This window comes from Alosa sapidissima, chromosome 23, assembly GCF_018492685.1.
Source record: "Alosa sapidissima isolate fAloSap1 chromosome 23, fAloSap1.pri, whole genome shotgun sequence".
Taxonomy (NCBI): domain Eukaryota; kingdom Metazoa; phylum Chordata; class Actinopteri; order Clupeiformes; family Clupeidae; genus Alosa; species Alosa sapidissima.
In genome coordinates, this window is record NC_055979.1 from 24,940,607 (window position 1) to 24,957,034 (window position 16,428).

Consider the following 16,428-nt stretch of genomic DNA (forward strand, 5'->3'; position numbering starts at 1 on the left):
AACCGTGTGTGTGTGTGTGTGTGTGTGTGTGTGTGTGTGTGTGTGTGTGTGTGTGTGTGTGTTTAATAGGGGAGCATGCTATATTGAGTTGGATAGGTCAGTTTTGGTCTGCAGGGATCACTGCCTGGGGTAAAAAGGCATGTGCAAGGGTCCAATCATAATCGAAAGCTCTGTCTCTAAACTCGTAGCTTAAAATGTTAAAGTATCCTTATCTGAGGCTTTCTGCACTAAGATAGTATAATATAAAATGTGATATAATTTAATATAAAAGATATATAAATAAAACAAGGGAACTAAGGTAACCCTTAACTAAAACAATATTTTTAGTTTATTGTCATTGTCGTTCTTTCCTCAAAAGAGTGTGTGTTCAATTGCAGTTTTATTTTTCTTTATGACATTTAATTTCATTAGATGAACTGTGTGTGTGTGTGAGCATGTGCGTATACTTGTGTGTTCGTGTGTGTTTATTGTGTGTGCTTGTGTCGTCAGGCCATAGAGGGCTTTGCGTTGATGGTGAAGAAGACTGCCCAGATGCTGCAGTCGTTTGGCACAGAGCTGGCCGAAACGGAGCTGCCCAACGACGTGCAGGCCACCGCCAACCTGCTCGGCACACACACCAACAAGAAAGACAAGATGAAGGTAAACCTGAAACTCCAAACGTCAGCCATAAGGGCAGTTCACCCCAAGAATGATAACTATGACGATAACTATAAAAAAAACATTGTTCTCGTTAATATGAATGACGACGTTCACGCATAAACTATAACGATAACGACGTGAAGAACAATATCGTTGGGGATCACTTTCAGAGAACGATGAAAAGCTACCAGCCTATCAGAACCAATCACTTTTTAGCCGTCACATTCATACTTTGCTTATCGTTGGTCAGTGAGGACTCTTTCATTGTTATGGTTATGGGGGGGGGGGGGGGGGGGGGGGGCACTGTGGCTACGGGTCCAAGTGCCCAAGGGGACCCAGGTTCGAATCGGACCTGCGGTCATTTCCCGATCCCACCCCATCTCTCTCTCTCCCACTCACTTCCTGTCAATCTTCACTGTCCTGTCGGAATAAAAGCAAAAAAACCCAAAAATTGTTATGGTTATCGTTATGGTTATAGTTATCGTTCCTGGTGTGACCAGCCCTATAGTCTCCGATAGTCTCCTCCAGATATAGTCTCATATTCTCACCATCGTACTGCCCTACATCAGCGTCCAACGCAGGTGTGTTAAGTCCTCTTCTTGGTGTGTGCTCACAGGAGGACCTAAAGATCGCCTTGTCCCAGGGCGGACGCCTCCTAGAGAGCATCAACGAACCACTGGTCAACGACGCCGACTACACGATGAACCAGGACGAGATGGAGAATCTGGCCACTGTGCAGAGGTGACACATACATACATACATACATACAGTACACACACACACGCACTATACACACACACACTATACACACACACACACAAACAAACAAACAAACAAACAAACAAACATATTTACACACACACATATACACACACACATACTATATATGATGTACACACACACACATATAGATATAGATATACACACACACACACACAAACACACAACTTTGTAGTACATTTCAAAGCAATAGAGCACTTAGGACACAATGTATACTCACCTTTAGATGTAACTGTTGGCAGCAAAACTGTTTAGATTCGCTCTCTGTCCTCTGCATATGACATAGTGTTGCCAGCAAAGAGAGGATTCATTCTTTTTTACAACAATGAGAAGGGATTGCTGCGTAAGGTGTCTGTCTCCACAGACTACTTTCTAGTTGGTTTGCTGCATCAATAAAGTGACCTGATGATGATAAAGGAGGTACTGGGGTGGCTGGAGCGCTGCGTTTTCTTGCGGTGTGCTGCTCTTGCCGCACTGACGAACGCTACCAGCCCCCACAATCAATGAAGTTGCAGCTAAATCAGATGTCTTACATCAGCAGTCTGGACTCCTGCAGTTCAACTCTACTGGGAGAGACCACACAGGGCTGCATCAGTTGCATGTTTATATGCTAGTATCATAAATGACACTTTGAATGAATCCCGTGTTCAGTATGAATTTGCATACATTTACATGTATTCATTAAGCTGACACTTTTAGCCAAAGCGACTTACAAACGAGGATTCGCGTTCAGGCTATATTGCCAACATCAGTATGTATTGCTAGCATTTGAAAGCATTTGTAGTGGGTGGGTCGATCACTCTCACCATTCACACTGTTTCAGACTTCGGCGTGAAAATAGTCTGTGTGGGCTTGCATGAGCATCGCTTTTTATGTAATGACCACCTAAGTAGGTACTTTAACATTGCAGCATGGTTTTACATCACATGGTGAACACTGATAGAACACATAGAGATAGCGTAGTAGGCTATACCATATAGCACTATATCAACAACGCATACTGCATAGATGGATACGTGGATTGCACCAGAGAGCACCGCTTTATTCATTAAGTAAACAGACTGCATAACCCAACTGTAGGATTTTGCTGAGGTAACTTTGGTGTCCTAGGACATTTGATCCTGCAGGGAACAGGGTCTTTTGAAGGCTGCTGTGGTGGGGGTGGAGGTGGGGGAGTATTTTTGGCAGACTCATGGCAGTCGACAAGATTGAAGGTGACAGACGTTGCCAATGGCAGAACTATGCCCCGCAGGTGCATATCACCCACACACAGAAGCACTGACACACACACTGACACACACATATGCACACACAATGACAAACACTACAACACGTATGTTATATAAGCTCTGGCCTAGCCTGTGTCCTCCACTGAGCAGGCTTAGACAAGGACAGCGCAGGGAACAGGCCCACGATCTGTGAGTCTCATCGAGGTGTGTGTGTGTGTGTGTGTGTGTGTGTGTGTGTGTGATCTCTGAGTCTCAACGAGGTGCATGTGAGTGTTATCCAAAACGACGTGTGTCTAAAGGATTTCAGAGAGAGGCTTTCCTGTCATTGTGTGATTTTGTCATGTAGAAAGGGCAAGCTTGTAATTGTCCTTCTGCCTGACAAATGTGGGTTAAGTTACTCTGAGAAATATTCTGCATTTCGGAAGGGCATTTAGCTGTTGAGGGGATTTGTTGAAATAAATCTGCTTCTTTTCAAGATATTTTTTCTGTTGGAGTTCTGTAATGCATGTCATTCCTCGTCTGGTTCAGGTCTTAGCATGATGCTGTCATAAACTTGTCTAGATGATGTGCTTCCCTATGAATAGCCATTTGGTCTGGTTGGAAAATTTCCAAATTCCAGCATGGCTGATAGGGCTGTGCTTTTGATATCGAAATATCAATATATCGTATAGCCACTGTCGTCAAATATCGATTTTTTTTAATTAAAGTTTTAGGCTGAGCAAAAATGTGTGAGTATACTGTATAGTGTATATATATATGTATATATACTGTTTTGATCCCGTGAGGGAATCAAGAACAGCTGACTATTGCAATATTTTGTTTTATTATTTCTCTGCTGAATTATCAGTATAATGTGATCTACATAATTATACGGCCCGGTTTCCAGCTCTGTTTTTACATTTTCAGTAAAAAGTATTGCAATATATCGCAATATGTATTACATCGCAATATATTGTGACGTATTGTATCGTGACCCATGTATCGTGATGCGTACCGTATTGTGAGGTCCTTGTCAATACACAGCCCTGATGGCTGATATTCCAATGAATCCAGGGCAGGAGTTGTGCCTGGCAGTAGTGTTTATGCTGATGACCTGATGTGATTGTTTGGTGTGTCTTCAGGCTGCTGGGTCAACTGGATGAGACCGAGACGGCGTTTGATGACTTCTGGGAACGGCACTATACCAAGCTGCAGCAGTGCCTGCAGCTGCGACACTTCGAGCACAATTACAGAGAGGTGTGTGTGTGTGTGTGTGTGTGTGTGTGTGTGTGTGTGTGTGCGCCTTTGGAAATTTGACTTTAGCTTTGTGTGAATGCTGTGATGAATGAATGAATATGGATGGCTGTGTTAAGATTTCTTTTGTGTGCATTTAGGTCTACTGTATGTTTATGTCAATGACCATGACCGCAAGTGTGGCGAAACCCTAATCAATATTTGTGTGTGTGTGTGTGTTTGATGTCATCAGATTCGCTCCCAGCTGGACCTGGTCGGAGAAAGACTGGCGAACTTCTCGGAGGTGGGCATAAGCCCCGCCCATGCTGAACACATCCATAAAGAGCTCACGTGCCACGAAGAGCGCACCTGTGTAAGTTACCATGGCAACCGCACAAACCAAATTACACCACAAACATATTCCTCACCACTAGTCATTACATGCAACCGCATGACCCAAACGTGGAGTTGCAATAACAACATCAGTACCACTACCAGTGTCGAAGTATTCCCAAGACGAAGATGTGGAATGTAGTGTGTTTTAAACAAAGAATTTCCCATTTAAATGCTAATTAGCTTGAAACACTACATCAGCCTCTATTCAGGGTCTCAACAAGGCCATGAGTTATGAAACTATGACCTGCAGGGGTAACCATGGCAACACCATGGCTAATATACTGGTCACAATGGGCCTGACCCTGCATGTCTTTTTTACAGATTTATGATTTATGGCCTTTAGGATGTAAAAGCAAATACTGTAAAATTGGGTTTAATTCAAGAGAAGATTTTGGGTTTTACAGAAGAATGATGTATTTTTTTTTCATGAATAATTAACTTAAAAAGATGAATATTTTGCAGAGGAAATCAGTGCATAAATATTTGTAGCAGCTTAAACAATCACCATTCACCGCAGTCTTGTAGTGTTCATTAAGGAACAGATGAAACCTCCTCAGTGTAAAAAATAACACCTTTTGATAGAGAGGAGAAGAGAGCAAATCTGAACGGCTCTAGATGTGTTGTGCCTGTGAGTCACCTGCCCGTCACTAGTATTCTCTCTCTCTCTCTCTCTCTTTCTCTTTCTTTCTTCCTTTCTTTCTTTCTTTCTTTCTTTCTCTCTTTCTATCTTTCTTTCTTTCTCTCTTTCTATCTTTCTCTATCTCTCTTTCTCTCTCTCTCTCTTTCTTTCTTTCTCTCTTTCTCTCTTTCTATCTTTCTCTCTCTCTCTGCTATTTCTCTCTTTCTTTCTTTCCCTGTCTTTATCTTTCTTTTCTCTCTCTCTGGCGCTGCATGTGTGAGGCTCTGTGTTAGCATCCGCCCACTGATCAAACGGACGCTATGTATGGACTCCGTTCCTTTCGTGCGGCTGTAGTGGAGGAGAGCCTCTCAGAGCTGCTCCTGCTGTAGTCTCCACCAGCACAGCGCAACCCAACCTGTCACCTCGCGCAACCAACTGTGACCAGACGGCCTTTGGGGGGCTGGAGAGAGGAGGGGTGGGGGGGGGGGGGGGGGGCTCTCATGGGGTCTGTTTCCTTTGTGTTGTAATGAGTGAAAGGGAGCGCGCCAGAGGAAGGAGTCCGCCATTGGCTAGGAAGGGGAGGAGTCCGCCATTGGCTAGGAAGGGGAGGGTTTGCTGAGGCGGCACTCTGAACGCTGCTCACTGCTCTCCTTCAGAGCATCACTGCACGCGGGTGTAGATCAGGGGAGACTGCCGCTGCTGCAGCAGAGAGAGAGGGAGGGGGAGAGAGAGAGAGAGAGAGAGGGAGGGGGAGAGAGAGAGAGAGAGAGAGGGAGAGAGAGAGAGAGAGAGAGGGAGGGGGAGAGAGAGAGAGAGAGAGGGAGGGGGAGAGAGAGAGAGGGAAGAGTGGGGGATGGGTGAAGAGTGAAGGAGATGGTGGAGGGCAGTAGAATGTACAAGGAGAGGGAGCTCGTCACCCTCGATTGGCCAGGCTGCGGATGTGCCGCTCTCTCCCTCTGTGTGTGTGTGTGTGTGTGTGTGTGTGTGTGTGTGTGTGTGTGTGTGTGTGTGTGTGCGAACATGCGTCTAGGCATCCATGCAGTGGAAGCTAGCTGCTGCAGATATGTGCTCTTTTCTTTACTGCTGTACTGCAGTGGACAGACAGCACTGATTTGAAGCTCTATCCTTTACTCCTTAAAATAAACAAATAACACAAATAACCTTTTGGTGCAGAAAAATAACTCAAATATTTCTGCTAAAAGACCATGTCCTTTTGAATAATATGACAGCACTGATTTGAAGCTCTATCCTTTACTCCTTAAAATAAACAAATAACACAAGCACAAATAACCTTTTGGTGCAGTAAAATATGGAGTAGAAAATTAACTCAAATATTTCTGTCCTTTTGAATAATATGTCATTTTGAATTGTGCGGGTTAGTTAACGCTGTGGCGTGCCAGTCAGCCAGTGCTGGCGCAGACGGGCACATAGCTTGCCATCTCGCCGCTTCTCGCCACCGTTATTTTTAGATTTTTATATGGGTCATGCGGTTGTCGTTTGAACAGAGGAAATACTGTGTGTTTGCCTACCAAGATAATATGGGAACAAAAAGACTTTAATAAATCCTGCATGACTTGCACAGGCAGTAGAGCTTGTTACACAGAAAATGGTGGGCAATGTGGCGCCAGCCATTGAGATGTTTTTTTTTTTGTTATTACACAGCATTTTAAAATGGTGCTCAGCTTTTCCATAGTCTTTGTGCCATGCATTAATATTTAAAGCCTTGACTCACCCAAAATTATTATTAGACTATGCTGAGGTTCTCGGCACAGCTTTCAAAGTGCTGCTGTGTCTTACAGCTGCATTTTAAACAAGTGCTGCATTTTAAACTACTGCTCTAATATTAAACGCTGGGTGCAGTGCATGCCTCCCTTGAACAAGGGAGATCTTGTTTTTTATGACACATAGCCTTTACTGAGAATGTTATCGTTTAAGTTTATATATACGTAATGGCTATGTACATGCTCAATAAAACACAGTGAAGCAATGTGATGTTAAGTTAAAGTTGATGTGATGTTTAATGTCCTCACCATTGACAGTGGAGCTTAAAGTTAAAAATGAGGCAGTTAGCGCACACTGTTATCGAAAGCCACATGGACTTCCAATGAAGTGCAGGGATCAAGCCTGGGTTGACCAATTAGAATCAATGAAGTGCAGGAATCAAACCTGGGTTGACCAATCAGAATCAACGAAGTGCAGGAATCAAATCTGGGTTGACCAATCAATCAGAATCAATGAAGTGCAGGAATCAAATCTGGGTTGACCAATCAATCAGAATCAATGAAGTGCAGGAATCAAATCTGGGTTGACCGATTCTCAGTTGGTGATGGTACCGCTGCTCAACCACACCCACAACCTTAACCGTGTGTGTGTGTGCGTGTGTATGCGTGCCTGTGTGTGCCTGTGTGTGTGTGTGTATGTGTGTGCGTGCCTGTGTGTGTGTGTGTGTGTGTGCGCGCGTGCCTGTGTGTGTGTGTGTGTGTGTGTAGGAGGTGCTGGACCGTGCGTTGGCCCTGGCCTCTGAAGGAGACCAGCTGATCGAGAGCTCCCACTACGCGGTGGACTCCATCCTGCCCAAGTGCTCGGAGCTGCGCTCCATCAGCGAGGAGATCGGCTCCGTCATGAGGGCCAAGAAGACCCATCTCCTCAAGGCCCTAGAGCTGCACCAGAGTCTGGAGAAGGTACACACACTGGTGCTGATTCACAACACACACCCACACACTGGTGGTCATACACACACACACACACACACACACACGCCCGTGCACACACACACACTGGTGGTCATACACACACACACACACACACACACACACACTGGTGGTCATACACACACACACACACATTTTTTTTATTATTGACACACACACACATATAATATAATACTAATAATACTAATTATATTATAATATAATACTAATCTTACATTTACATGTGTGTACATCATCAATGCTCTTCATTATGTGCCCCCCCCCCCCCCACACACACACATACACACACTCTCACTCTCCCTCTCTCCCCCTTTGTTTCTCTCTCTCCCTCTCTCATCACTCTCTCTCTCTCTCTCAGGCCGCTAGGTGGTGTGACAGTGGCATCTACCTGCTGGCCTCTCAGCCGGTGGACAAATGTCAGTCGCAGGACGGCGCTGAGTCGGCGCTGCAGGAGCTGGAGCGCTACCTGGAGACGGCCAATCACCACAAGCTGACCGACCCCGCCTCCATCTGGAGGGACTACGAGAGCGTGCTCAACGCGGAGTTCAGGGTACGCCACCGTTGGGCATGGACAGATTATGAACTTTCGGGCCCCTGGGCCTAGATGTATTAAGGGCCCCCCACTAATTACTAATTCTCGCATATGTGTGGGGGGGGGGGGGGGGGGGGGGGTCCTCTCCCAGAAATGTTTTAACTTGTGATGTGATTTCTTGTATTCTGGTGCATTTTGGGGATGGCCAATACTAAATTCAGTCAGATTCATAGCCTACATCCTGATTTGTTGATATTGAGGCAATGATTCCATGTAAAGGCTTGGGCTTCAGGGCCCCCTGACCCCTCGGGCCCCTGGGCCTGGGCCCGGTAGGCCCGTGCAGTAATCCATCCCTGGTGTGTGTGTGTCTGCCGTTGGGTGCGGGCATGCAGGCAGGCGTCACTCTGTTGATCCGCACGGCTTAGCAGTCAACTGACGCTAGCATTAGCGCTAGGGTGATTAACAACACGACGCACGCGTGCCTTTTTTGTGATTAATAACACAAGAGGTGCGCTAGCAGTGCAGAGCCGTAATGGCCGTGCCCTTGAGAGAGACTGGTCCTCCAGGAGCACATGTTCCACCTGATTTCAACTAACGAGCTCATGTGTCCCACTAATTAATGAGTTCAATCAGGTGTCTGGCTGGTGCATGAAGATGAGATGAATGGAAAAGATAGGGGTACTTGGGTGCACAGTTACTTGTGTGTGTGCGTGTGTGTGTTTGTGTGTGTGTGTTCATTTCATTTGCATTTGTGTGTAAATATCTACTTAAATGTGTATTAATCTGTGTGCATGTTTGTTTCTTTGTGTGTATGTGTGTCTGCGTGTGTGTGTGTGTGTGTGTGTGCTTGGACATGCATTTGTGTGAGCAGGAGCAGGTGGAGAAGGTCCTGCAGAAGCAGGTGTCCATGCAGGAGATGTTCGATAAGCGGCGGGTCAGCCTGAAGAAGCTGGCCGCCAAGCAGACGCGACCTGTACAGCCGGTGGCCCCAAGGCCCGAGGCCTTCCCCAAATCCCCCATGTCCTCTCCAGGTGAGAGACCCCACTGACCGCCCACAGGAAAAACACAACACTTCCCCCTCTAGTCATAAATCTTTTAAAAGTGCCCTGCAGATGCCCTTGACATATGTCCATATATATAACACTAGCCTTTACATGACCTAAACCTCACATGGACTCACATATGCCGACCACTCATATTTATTTTTCAGATATATACAGGAGAGGTGTTTAATTCACTGTAGCCAATCGACAGCCAAGTCTATTTACTCACAAAATCACAAACAAAGCAACCTTTGTGGCAGAAAACATCACCAACAGAACAGCCTTGGACAGACTATCAAACAGGCACCTTCAAAAAATAAGGATACTAGACCCTTTAGTCATGAATCTTTTAAAGTGTACTGCAGATAGCCTTAACATATTGTATAACACTAGCCTTTCTGTATCCTAAAGCACACATAGACCCACATGCATACACACACTCCCCACACCGTCTATACCAACACAGTCCACTGCAATGGCATAGCCATAGGGTCATAGCTCACGTGCAGCTGCATCCCTTGATCACCTTGGATGAACACAAAAGACTGCATTGCTTGCATGAGAGTTTACATGTATCAGGCTATGCTACACTGCCATCTGGTGGTGATGTGAATAATGACATGTGTGTACATACATGTGATTCATTCCATCTTAGATGATAACCTAGCTGTCTTTCACATTATACAGTGTTATAGAGGGATGTGTTAAAGTGTTTATAAATTTATAATTTAACAGTGATATGTGTGTAATTTGCTCTGTGTGTGTTCCTGCAGCTCACAGAAGCCAGGAGAAGAACAGCTCTGATGGAGAAATCCTGAGTGGTTGCAAGAAGGTGAGTGTCAGTTGAGCGCTCGGCATATCGGCACTGACACTTTCTGTCACTTGCCACATCAGCACATCAGCGGCAAAATGTTCAAATGACGAGCATTTAGTTTACAATGGAATTCATTGAGCACCGCAGACAAACACCGAACTGAATGGTAACTGACGGTAACTGACGGTAACTGACTGTAACTGACTGTAACTGACGGTAACTGACGGTGGCGGTGTAAGGGTTCGGTGGCGGTGAGCTCTGCTGTGTTGAGAGCAATGGAATTTAATGTAATCAAACATCGAAAGTGGATTGCGCCACAATCCTATGCGGAGGCCTCCAGCAGATGTGGCTAGTTGGAGTGACTTGGAGTTATCGCATACCTGTCAACAGTTAGCTTTCCAAAAATGGGAGATCAGTGTTTGCATATTTAATACGTTTCATACACGTGTTTCAACACTGCATTTCGGTCGTTGCTTTTACCTTACCATTACCTTACGCATGACAAATTACGGGAGTTTTCCGGGAGAAATAACAAAACGGGAGGGTGCCAGGAGATGACCTTAAAAATACGGGAGAACCCGGGAAAAACGGGAGTGTTGACAGGTATGAGTTATCGTGTGGCTGACTGGCCTCTTTCTCTGTGTGCGCTCCTCCAGGGGGACCCCAGCCTGCCCAATGGGACCAACAGCAGACCCCCGTCTCTGTCCGAGGAGGAGGAGAACCTCGCCGTGCTCAGGAGGTGAGCTGGGCCTGTTTGTTGTCATATCGAAATATATAAATATATTTAAATGCAACAGTCAGGCCTCTAGCCTCATGCCTACGGCCGAATAACAGTTGTGTCGATATCTCCTAGCCACTCATGCCATAGTTCAAATAATTCATATTTTTGTTATATTTAGTTATAATTCTAATATATGTATTTATACATTAATTTGTAGTTGTACTGTATTTCCATTTCTATTTATAATTGATTCAATACTTGATACTATGATAAATGATATAATAAAACAAAATTGTAATTAATGAGTCAATTAAAGTGTGGAATGGCACTTGTTTAGACCGATGAATTGCACTATCGATTTATTAGGTGCATGAACAGTTTGCTGAAGAAGTTTGGTGTGTGTGTGTGTGTGTGTGTGTGTGTGTGTGTGTGTGTGTGTGTGTGTACAGGCATGTGATGAACGAGCTGCTAGAGACGGAGAGGGCATACGTGGAGGAGCTGCTGTGTGTCCTACAGGTGAAAGATCAGCAGACATTGGCCAATCGCCACACCACACCCTGGCCAATCGCCACACCACACCCTGGCCAATACACCACACACCCTGGCCAATAGCCACACCACACCCAGGCCAATAGCCACATATCGCCGAGACATGTACACATGTATACACATGTTTAGATTCCAGGTCTAACATATGCAGTATGTTTTATTGCTATGAAACCAGACCTAATGTTACTCACATTTAGAAAAAAATTCAGAAACCATATTGATACGTTGTGGGATACTGTACTTGATACGTTGTTACATTACATTACATTACATTACATTTAGCAGACACTTCTTGACCAAAGTGACTTAGTGACAGCTATATTACAAGGGATCACATTGTCCCTGGAGCAACTTGGAGTTAAGTGCCTTGCTCAAGGGCACAACGGTGGAAGCCGGGAATTGAACCCATAACTTTCAGGCTACTGCACGCTAGCCCAGCTCCTTAACGACTACACTACCACCGCTCGTGTTGTGTACGTAACGTTTTCATTAACTAGTGTTAGAGTTAAGGCTTTAATCACACAACCCTGTGATCTCCCCTCTGTTCCAGGGCTATGCCGCGGAGATGGACAGCCCAGCCATGGCTCATCTGATGCCCAATACGCTGGTCAATAAGAAGGACATCCTGTTTGGCAACATGCATGAGATCTACCAATTTCACAAACGGTATGCTCCACCCACACAATCCATGAGCTCGTAGAGATCTATGAGCGTTTACCTTGTATACTCATATGACCAGGAGGGAGCGATCTTCTGAAGTTAGGGCCACTAAACTCTGGAACAGTCTACCTTACAACATAACATTTAGTAAAAGACTCTTGTAAAAAGAGACACTTTGGGCTCACAGTTTGAAGAGAGCTATGCAAATAAAATGTATTATTATTATATTATTTCATGATGGAGTATGACCGGGATTATGTGTGTGTGAGAGAGTGATCAAAGCGTGTGAAAGTATTTATCGTTTACTGATATTTATTTATTTATTTTGTTCATGCAGGACGTTTCTTCGAGAGTTGGAGGCGTACACAGACTGCCCTGAACTTGTGGGCCGCTGCTTCCTGGAGAGAGTGAGTTTACACTAGTAGCATATCAGACCCAAGTCTTTAGCAAGTTAATATCAGACCCAAGTCTTTAGCTAGTTAACCATCAGACCCAAGTCTTTAGCAAGTTAATATCAGACCCAAGTCTTTAGCAAGTTAACCATCAGACCCAAGTATTTACTAAGTTAATATCAGACCCAAGTCTTTAGCAAGTTAATATCAGACCCAAGTCTTTAGTTAGTTATTCATCAGACCCAAGTCTTTAGGAAGTTAACCATCAGACCCAAGTCTTTAGTTAGTTATTCATCAGACCCAAGTCTTTAGCAAGTTAATATCAGACCCAAGTCTTTAGCAAGTTAACCATCAGACCCAAGTATTTACTAAGTTAATATCAGACCCAAGTCTTTAGCAAGTTAATATCAGACCCAAGTCTTTAGTTAGTTATTCATCAGACCCAAGTCTTTAGGAAGTTAACCATCAGACCCAAGTCTTTAGTTAGTTATTCATCAGACCCAAGTCTTTAGGAAGTTAACCATCAGACCCAAGTCTAGCAAGTTAACCATCAGACCCAAGTCTTTAGCTAGTTAACCATCAGACCCAAGTCTTAACTTCAGCCCTATGATGTCCTGTTGTCTTATGTTCTGCCCTGTATTGTTGATTCACCTTTTGCGTTGCCTCTGTTTTGTGTGCCAGATGGCGGATTTGCAGATCTATGAGAAGTACTGCCAGAACAAACCCCGTTCTGAGAGCCTGTGGAGGCAATGCTCCGACTGCACCTTCTTCCAGGTAAACTCTAACACAGAAAAGAGAGTAAGAACTCTGCTATATTTAGGTATGTTTAAACATTTCTGAAGGACGAAAGAAGATTCTTACATGCTTGTGTGTTTATTTTGTTTGTTTGTTTGTTTGTTTGTTTGTTTGTTGTCTGGCCGCTGCACCTGTAGGAATGCCAAAAGAAGCTGGAGCACAAGCTGGGCTTGGACTCGTACCTGCTGAAGCCAGTGCAGAGGATCACAAAATACCAGCTCTTACTGAAGGTCTCCCCCAAACCTCACACACACACACACACACACACACACACACACACACACACACACACACACACACACACACACTCTCTCTATCTCTCTCTCTCACTCTCACTCTCTCTGTCTCACACAAAAGCATACACACACACACACTCTCACACACACTTTGTTGCCTGCTAGCTGTTGAGAGTATCAGAGTGAAACTGGATCTTTCCCCTCCTCCTGCAGGAGATGCTGAAATACAGCAAAGGCTGCGAGGGCTCCGAGGACCTGCAGGAGGCGCTCTCGTCCATCCTGGGCATCCTGAAGGCTGTTAACGACTCCATGCACCTCATTGCCATCACTGGTTATGAGGTGAGTGGTCACTAATCAGCATGCTATTCTGCAGTTTCATTCAGCAGAATCTGCTCTCATGGAAATGGCTAATATATGGAAATAGCTTCTGTTTAAAGGGGAACTTGGCAACTATTTCAACGTAATAAACCCATTTAGAAATCATTTGGATGGTTAAATGACCTGTTCCGGTGAAAATGGTGACTTTTCCCGCTGCCCCTAGCGGAGAGGGAAATCCTGCCAAGTTTCCCTTTAAGTGGTTTGTGAACTTTGAAAGCTACTGGCAGAACATGTCTAGCATAACTGGCTTTATTACCTTTGACATCTGCAGGGCAACCTCAGTGACCTGGGCAAGCTGATGATGCAAGGCTCCTTCAGCGTGTGGACAGAGCACAAGAAGGGCCATGCCAAGGTGAAGGACCTGGCGCGCTTCAAGCCCATGCAGAGGCACCTGTTCCTGCACGAGAAGGCCCTGCTCTTCTGCAAGAGACGGGAGGAGAACGGGGAGGGCTACGAGAAGGCCCCCTCCTACAGCTTCAAGCACTCGCTCAATGTAAGGATGCTCCTGCTGTCTGTGCTTACGTTGTCACCATATTGCTGTAACCAAATGCTCTGATGTGTGTGTGTGTGTGTGTGTGTGTGTGTGTGTGTGTGTGTGTGTGTGTGTGTGTGTGTGTGTGTGTGTGTGTGTGTGTGTGTGTGTGTGTGTGTGTGTGTGAAAGTTATGAATACAGTTGTATGTCCAGAGCATAGAAGGGAAACGTCGATCAAGAATAAATCAACAGTATGCTCTTCCTTTCTTAGTCCAAAATGATAACTATCTGATTTTTGATTTGATTTTTCTGAACAGATGAGTGCGGTGGGGATCACCGAGAATGCCAAAGGAGACCAGAAGAAGTTTGAGATCTGGTGCAACTCCAGAGAGGAGGTCTACATTGTGCAGGTGGGCAGCCTTCAGAGGGGAGACCCGGTGTGAATTCATCTCCCCTCCCTCCCCTCTCTCTCTCTCTCTCTCTTCTCCCTCTCCTCCTCTCTCTCTCTTCTCCCTCTCCTCCTCTCTCTCTCTCTTCTCCCTCCCCTCTCTCTCTCTCTTCTCCCTCTCCTCCTCTCTCTCTCTCTTCTCCCTCCCCTCTCTCTCTCTCTTCTCCCTCCCCTCTCTCTCTCTCTCTCTTCTCCCTCTCCTCCTCTCTCTCTCTCTTCTCCCTCCCCTCTCTCTCTCTCTCTCTCTTCTCCCTCTCCTCCTCTCTCTCTCTCTTCTCCCTCCCCTCTCTCTCTCTACCTGCAGTGGATGAGGAGTGGGTGGGCACATGTTTGAAAATCCTGACTGACATTCTGTGTCCTTTCATCTTCAGGCTCCAACGGCAGAGATCAAAACAACATGGGTTAATGAGATCCGAAAAGTTCTAACAGAGCAGCTGAGGGCCTGCAGAGGTGTGTGTGTGTGTGTTTGTTGTGTGTGTGTTGTGTGTGTGTGTGTGTTGTGTGTGTCTGTGTGTGTGTCTGTGTGTATGGTGGGTTTCATGTGTTGATGAGTAAAAAGCTTTGTACTGGAATGAGTTGAAAAATGTGTTCAATTAGTAAAATAGAAAAATTAGTCTTAGTTTGTAAATGCTTATAGTTTTCTATTGTTTTTGTCATTGCTAATGTTATTATTAGTTTATTGTCATGATTTAAAATGGCATTTATTAAAGTATCATTTTACTTTAAAATGTTATTTTTAGTGATAATGTAATGTTTATTGTTATTCTATGTTGTAAGCCATGTTGTAAACTGCTGTATGCTGTAATGTTTATTGTTATTCTATGTTGTAAGCCATGTTGTAAACATATACAGCACAGTGGATTAGAGTGATATGGGTTTGTTTGGCATGCCAGATCGTCATAACAACACTCATTTCATTGTACTGTATGCCTTTTAAGCGCTGATAAGGCATGGACTTATTTTTCCCTGGAACTTGATTAGAATGGTTTTTAAAAATCTGACATAGGCCTATCTCTCCGTTCCCTCGCTGCGTCAGATGCAAGACAGCAGAAGCCTTCAGAAACAGCGTCTCCTTCGCCTGCGGTCAGCAACGGATCTATCAGTCTGAGGTTTGTCGTTCTGTTCCAACTTCTCAACTCCAGTCTGTTCTCCTGTCCGAAAACATCCAGGAACAAAAACTGCTTTCCACTAACTGTTTTGGTCGCAGCAGTCCTTACAATCTCTAATAATTGATTATTTATTCTATTTTTTTATGTTTTGTATCTCATTATTATTTCTTTACAGCCCTTTCAGGAGCAGTCAAAAGAGCTTCAAGAAAGCTGAGGAGAAGAAGGCGGAGCCTGGCGCGGCCGAGTCTGGTTCCCCTAAGGCCACAGACAAGGCTAAAGGTGAGTAGTCACCATTGAGAACTTTGGTACCAGAGGGTTCTAAAAATAGCCCTCTGAAATGATTAACCTGAATTTATAACCTTGAAAACATTCATCCACCAATAAAAGTCATGCAAATGATGAACACGTAAAGCACACAGATGTACCCAGGAAGTGAGGAACAGCTATGCAGGTGTGACACGAGAGCCAACTGCTGTTAGCTTCTGCTTTTTCAAAACTGATCTAAGTGTACTTTTCTCAGAGTCCTTTAAGAATCTCCAGGCATGCTCATCTGGTGCTCCTAGGAAGTGTACTTTTCTCAGAGTCCTTTAAGAATCTCCAGGCATGCTCCTCTGGTGCTCCTAGGAAGTGTACTTTTCTCTGAGAGTCCTTTAACAATATCCAGGCATGCTCCTCTGGTGCTCCTAGGAAGT

The 16,428-nt window shown here is 44.8% G+C and overlaps 1 protein-coding gene across 14 annotated transcripts in view; it reads left to right on the forward strand.

Annotated features, from left to right (window-relative positions):
• The window catches only part of mcf2la (mcf.2 cell line derived transforming sequence-like a), a 66,713-nt gene that overhangs the window by 43,043 nt on the left and 7,242 nt on the right, over positions 1-16,428 (forward strand). For 11 of the 14 annotated variants that reach the window (XR_006026786.1, XM_042080708.1, XM_042080705.1 and 8 more), the window contains exons 7-26: positions 490-639; positions 1,256-1,380; positions 3,770-3,884; positions 4,114-4,233; positions 7,365-7,556; positions 7,945-8,136; positions 8,990-9,149; positions 9,935-9,993; positions 10,632-10,714; positions 11,146-11,212; positions 11,796-11,911; positions 12,243-12,312; positions 12,979-13,071; positions 13,230-13,322; positions 13,542-13,667; positions 13,978-14,199; positions 14,497-14,589; positions 14,999-15,077; positions 15,634-15,736; positions 15,912-16,015. Coding sequence is in view for 13 of the 14 variants with exons in the window: in XM_042080708.1 (XP_041936642.1) it covers positions 490-639; positions 1,256-1,380; positions 3,770-3,884; positions 4,114-4,233; positions 7,365-7,556; positions 7,945-8,136; positions 8,990-9,149; positions 9,935-9,993; positions 10,632-10,714; positions 11,146-11,212; positions 11,796-11,911; positions 12,243-12,312; positions 12,979-13,071; positions 13,230-13,322; positions 13,542-13,667; positions 13,978-14,199; positions 14,497-14,589; positions 14,999-15,077; positions 15,634-15,736; positions 15,912-16,015 (2,362 nt within the window). In the remaining variant the exon portion in view is untranslated. The remainder of the gene's footprint in view (positions 1-489; positions 640-1,255; positions 1,381-3,769; positions 3,885-4,113; positions 4,234-7,364; positions 7,557-7,944; positions 8,137-8,989; positions 9,150-9,934; positions 9,994-10,631; positions 10,715-11,145; positions 11,213-11,795; positions 11,912-12,242; positions 12,313-12,978; positions 13,072-13,229; positions 13,323-13,541; positions 13,668-13,977; positions 14,200-14,496; positions 14,590-14,998; positions 15,078-15,633; positions 15,737-15,911; positions 16,016-16,428) is intronic. The other 3 variants (XM_042080706.1, XM_042080711.1, XM_042080714.1) reach the window with 1 other exon arrangement.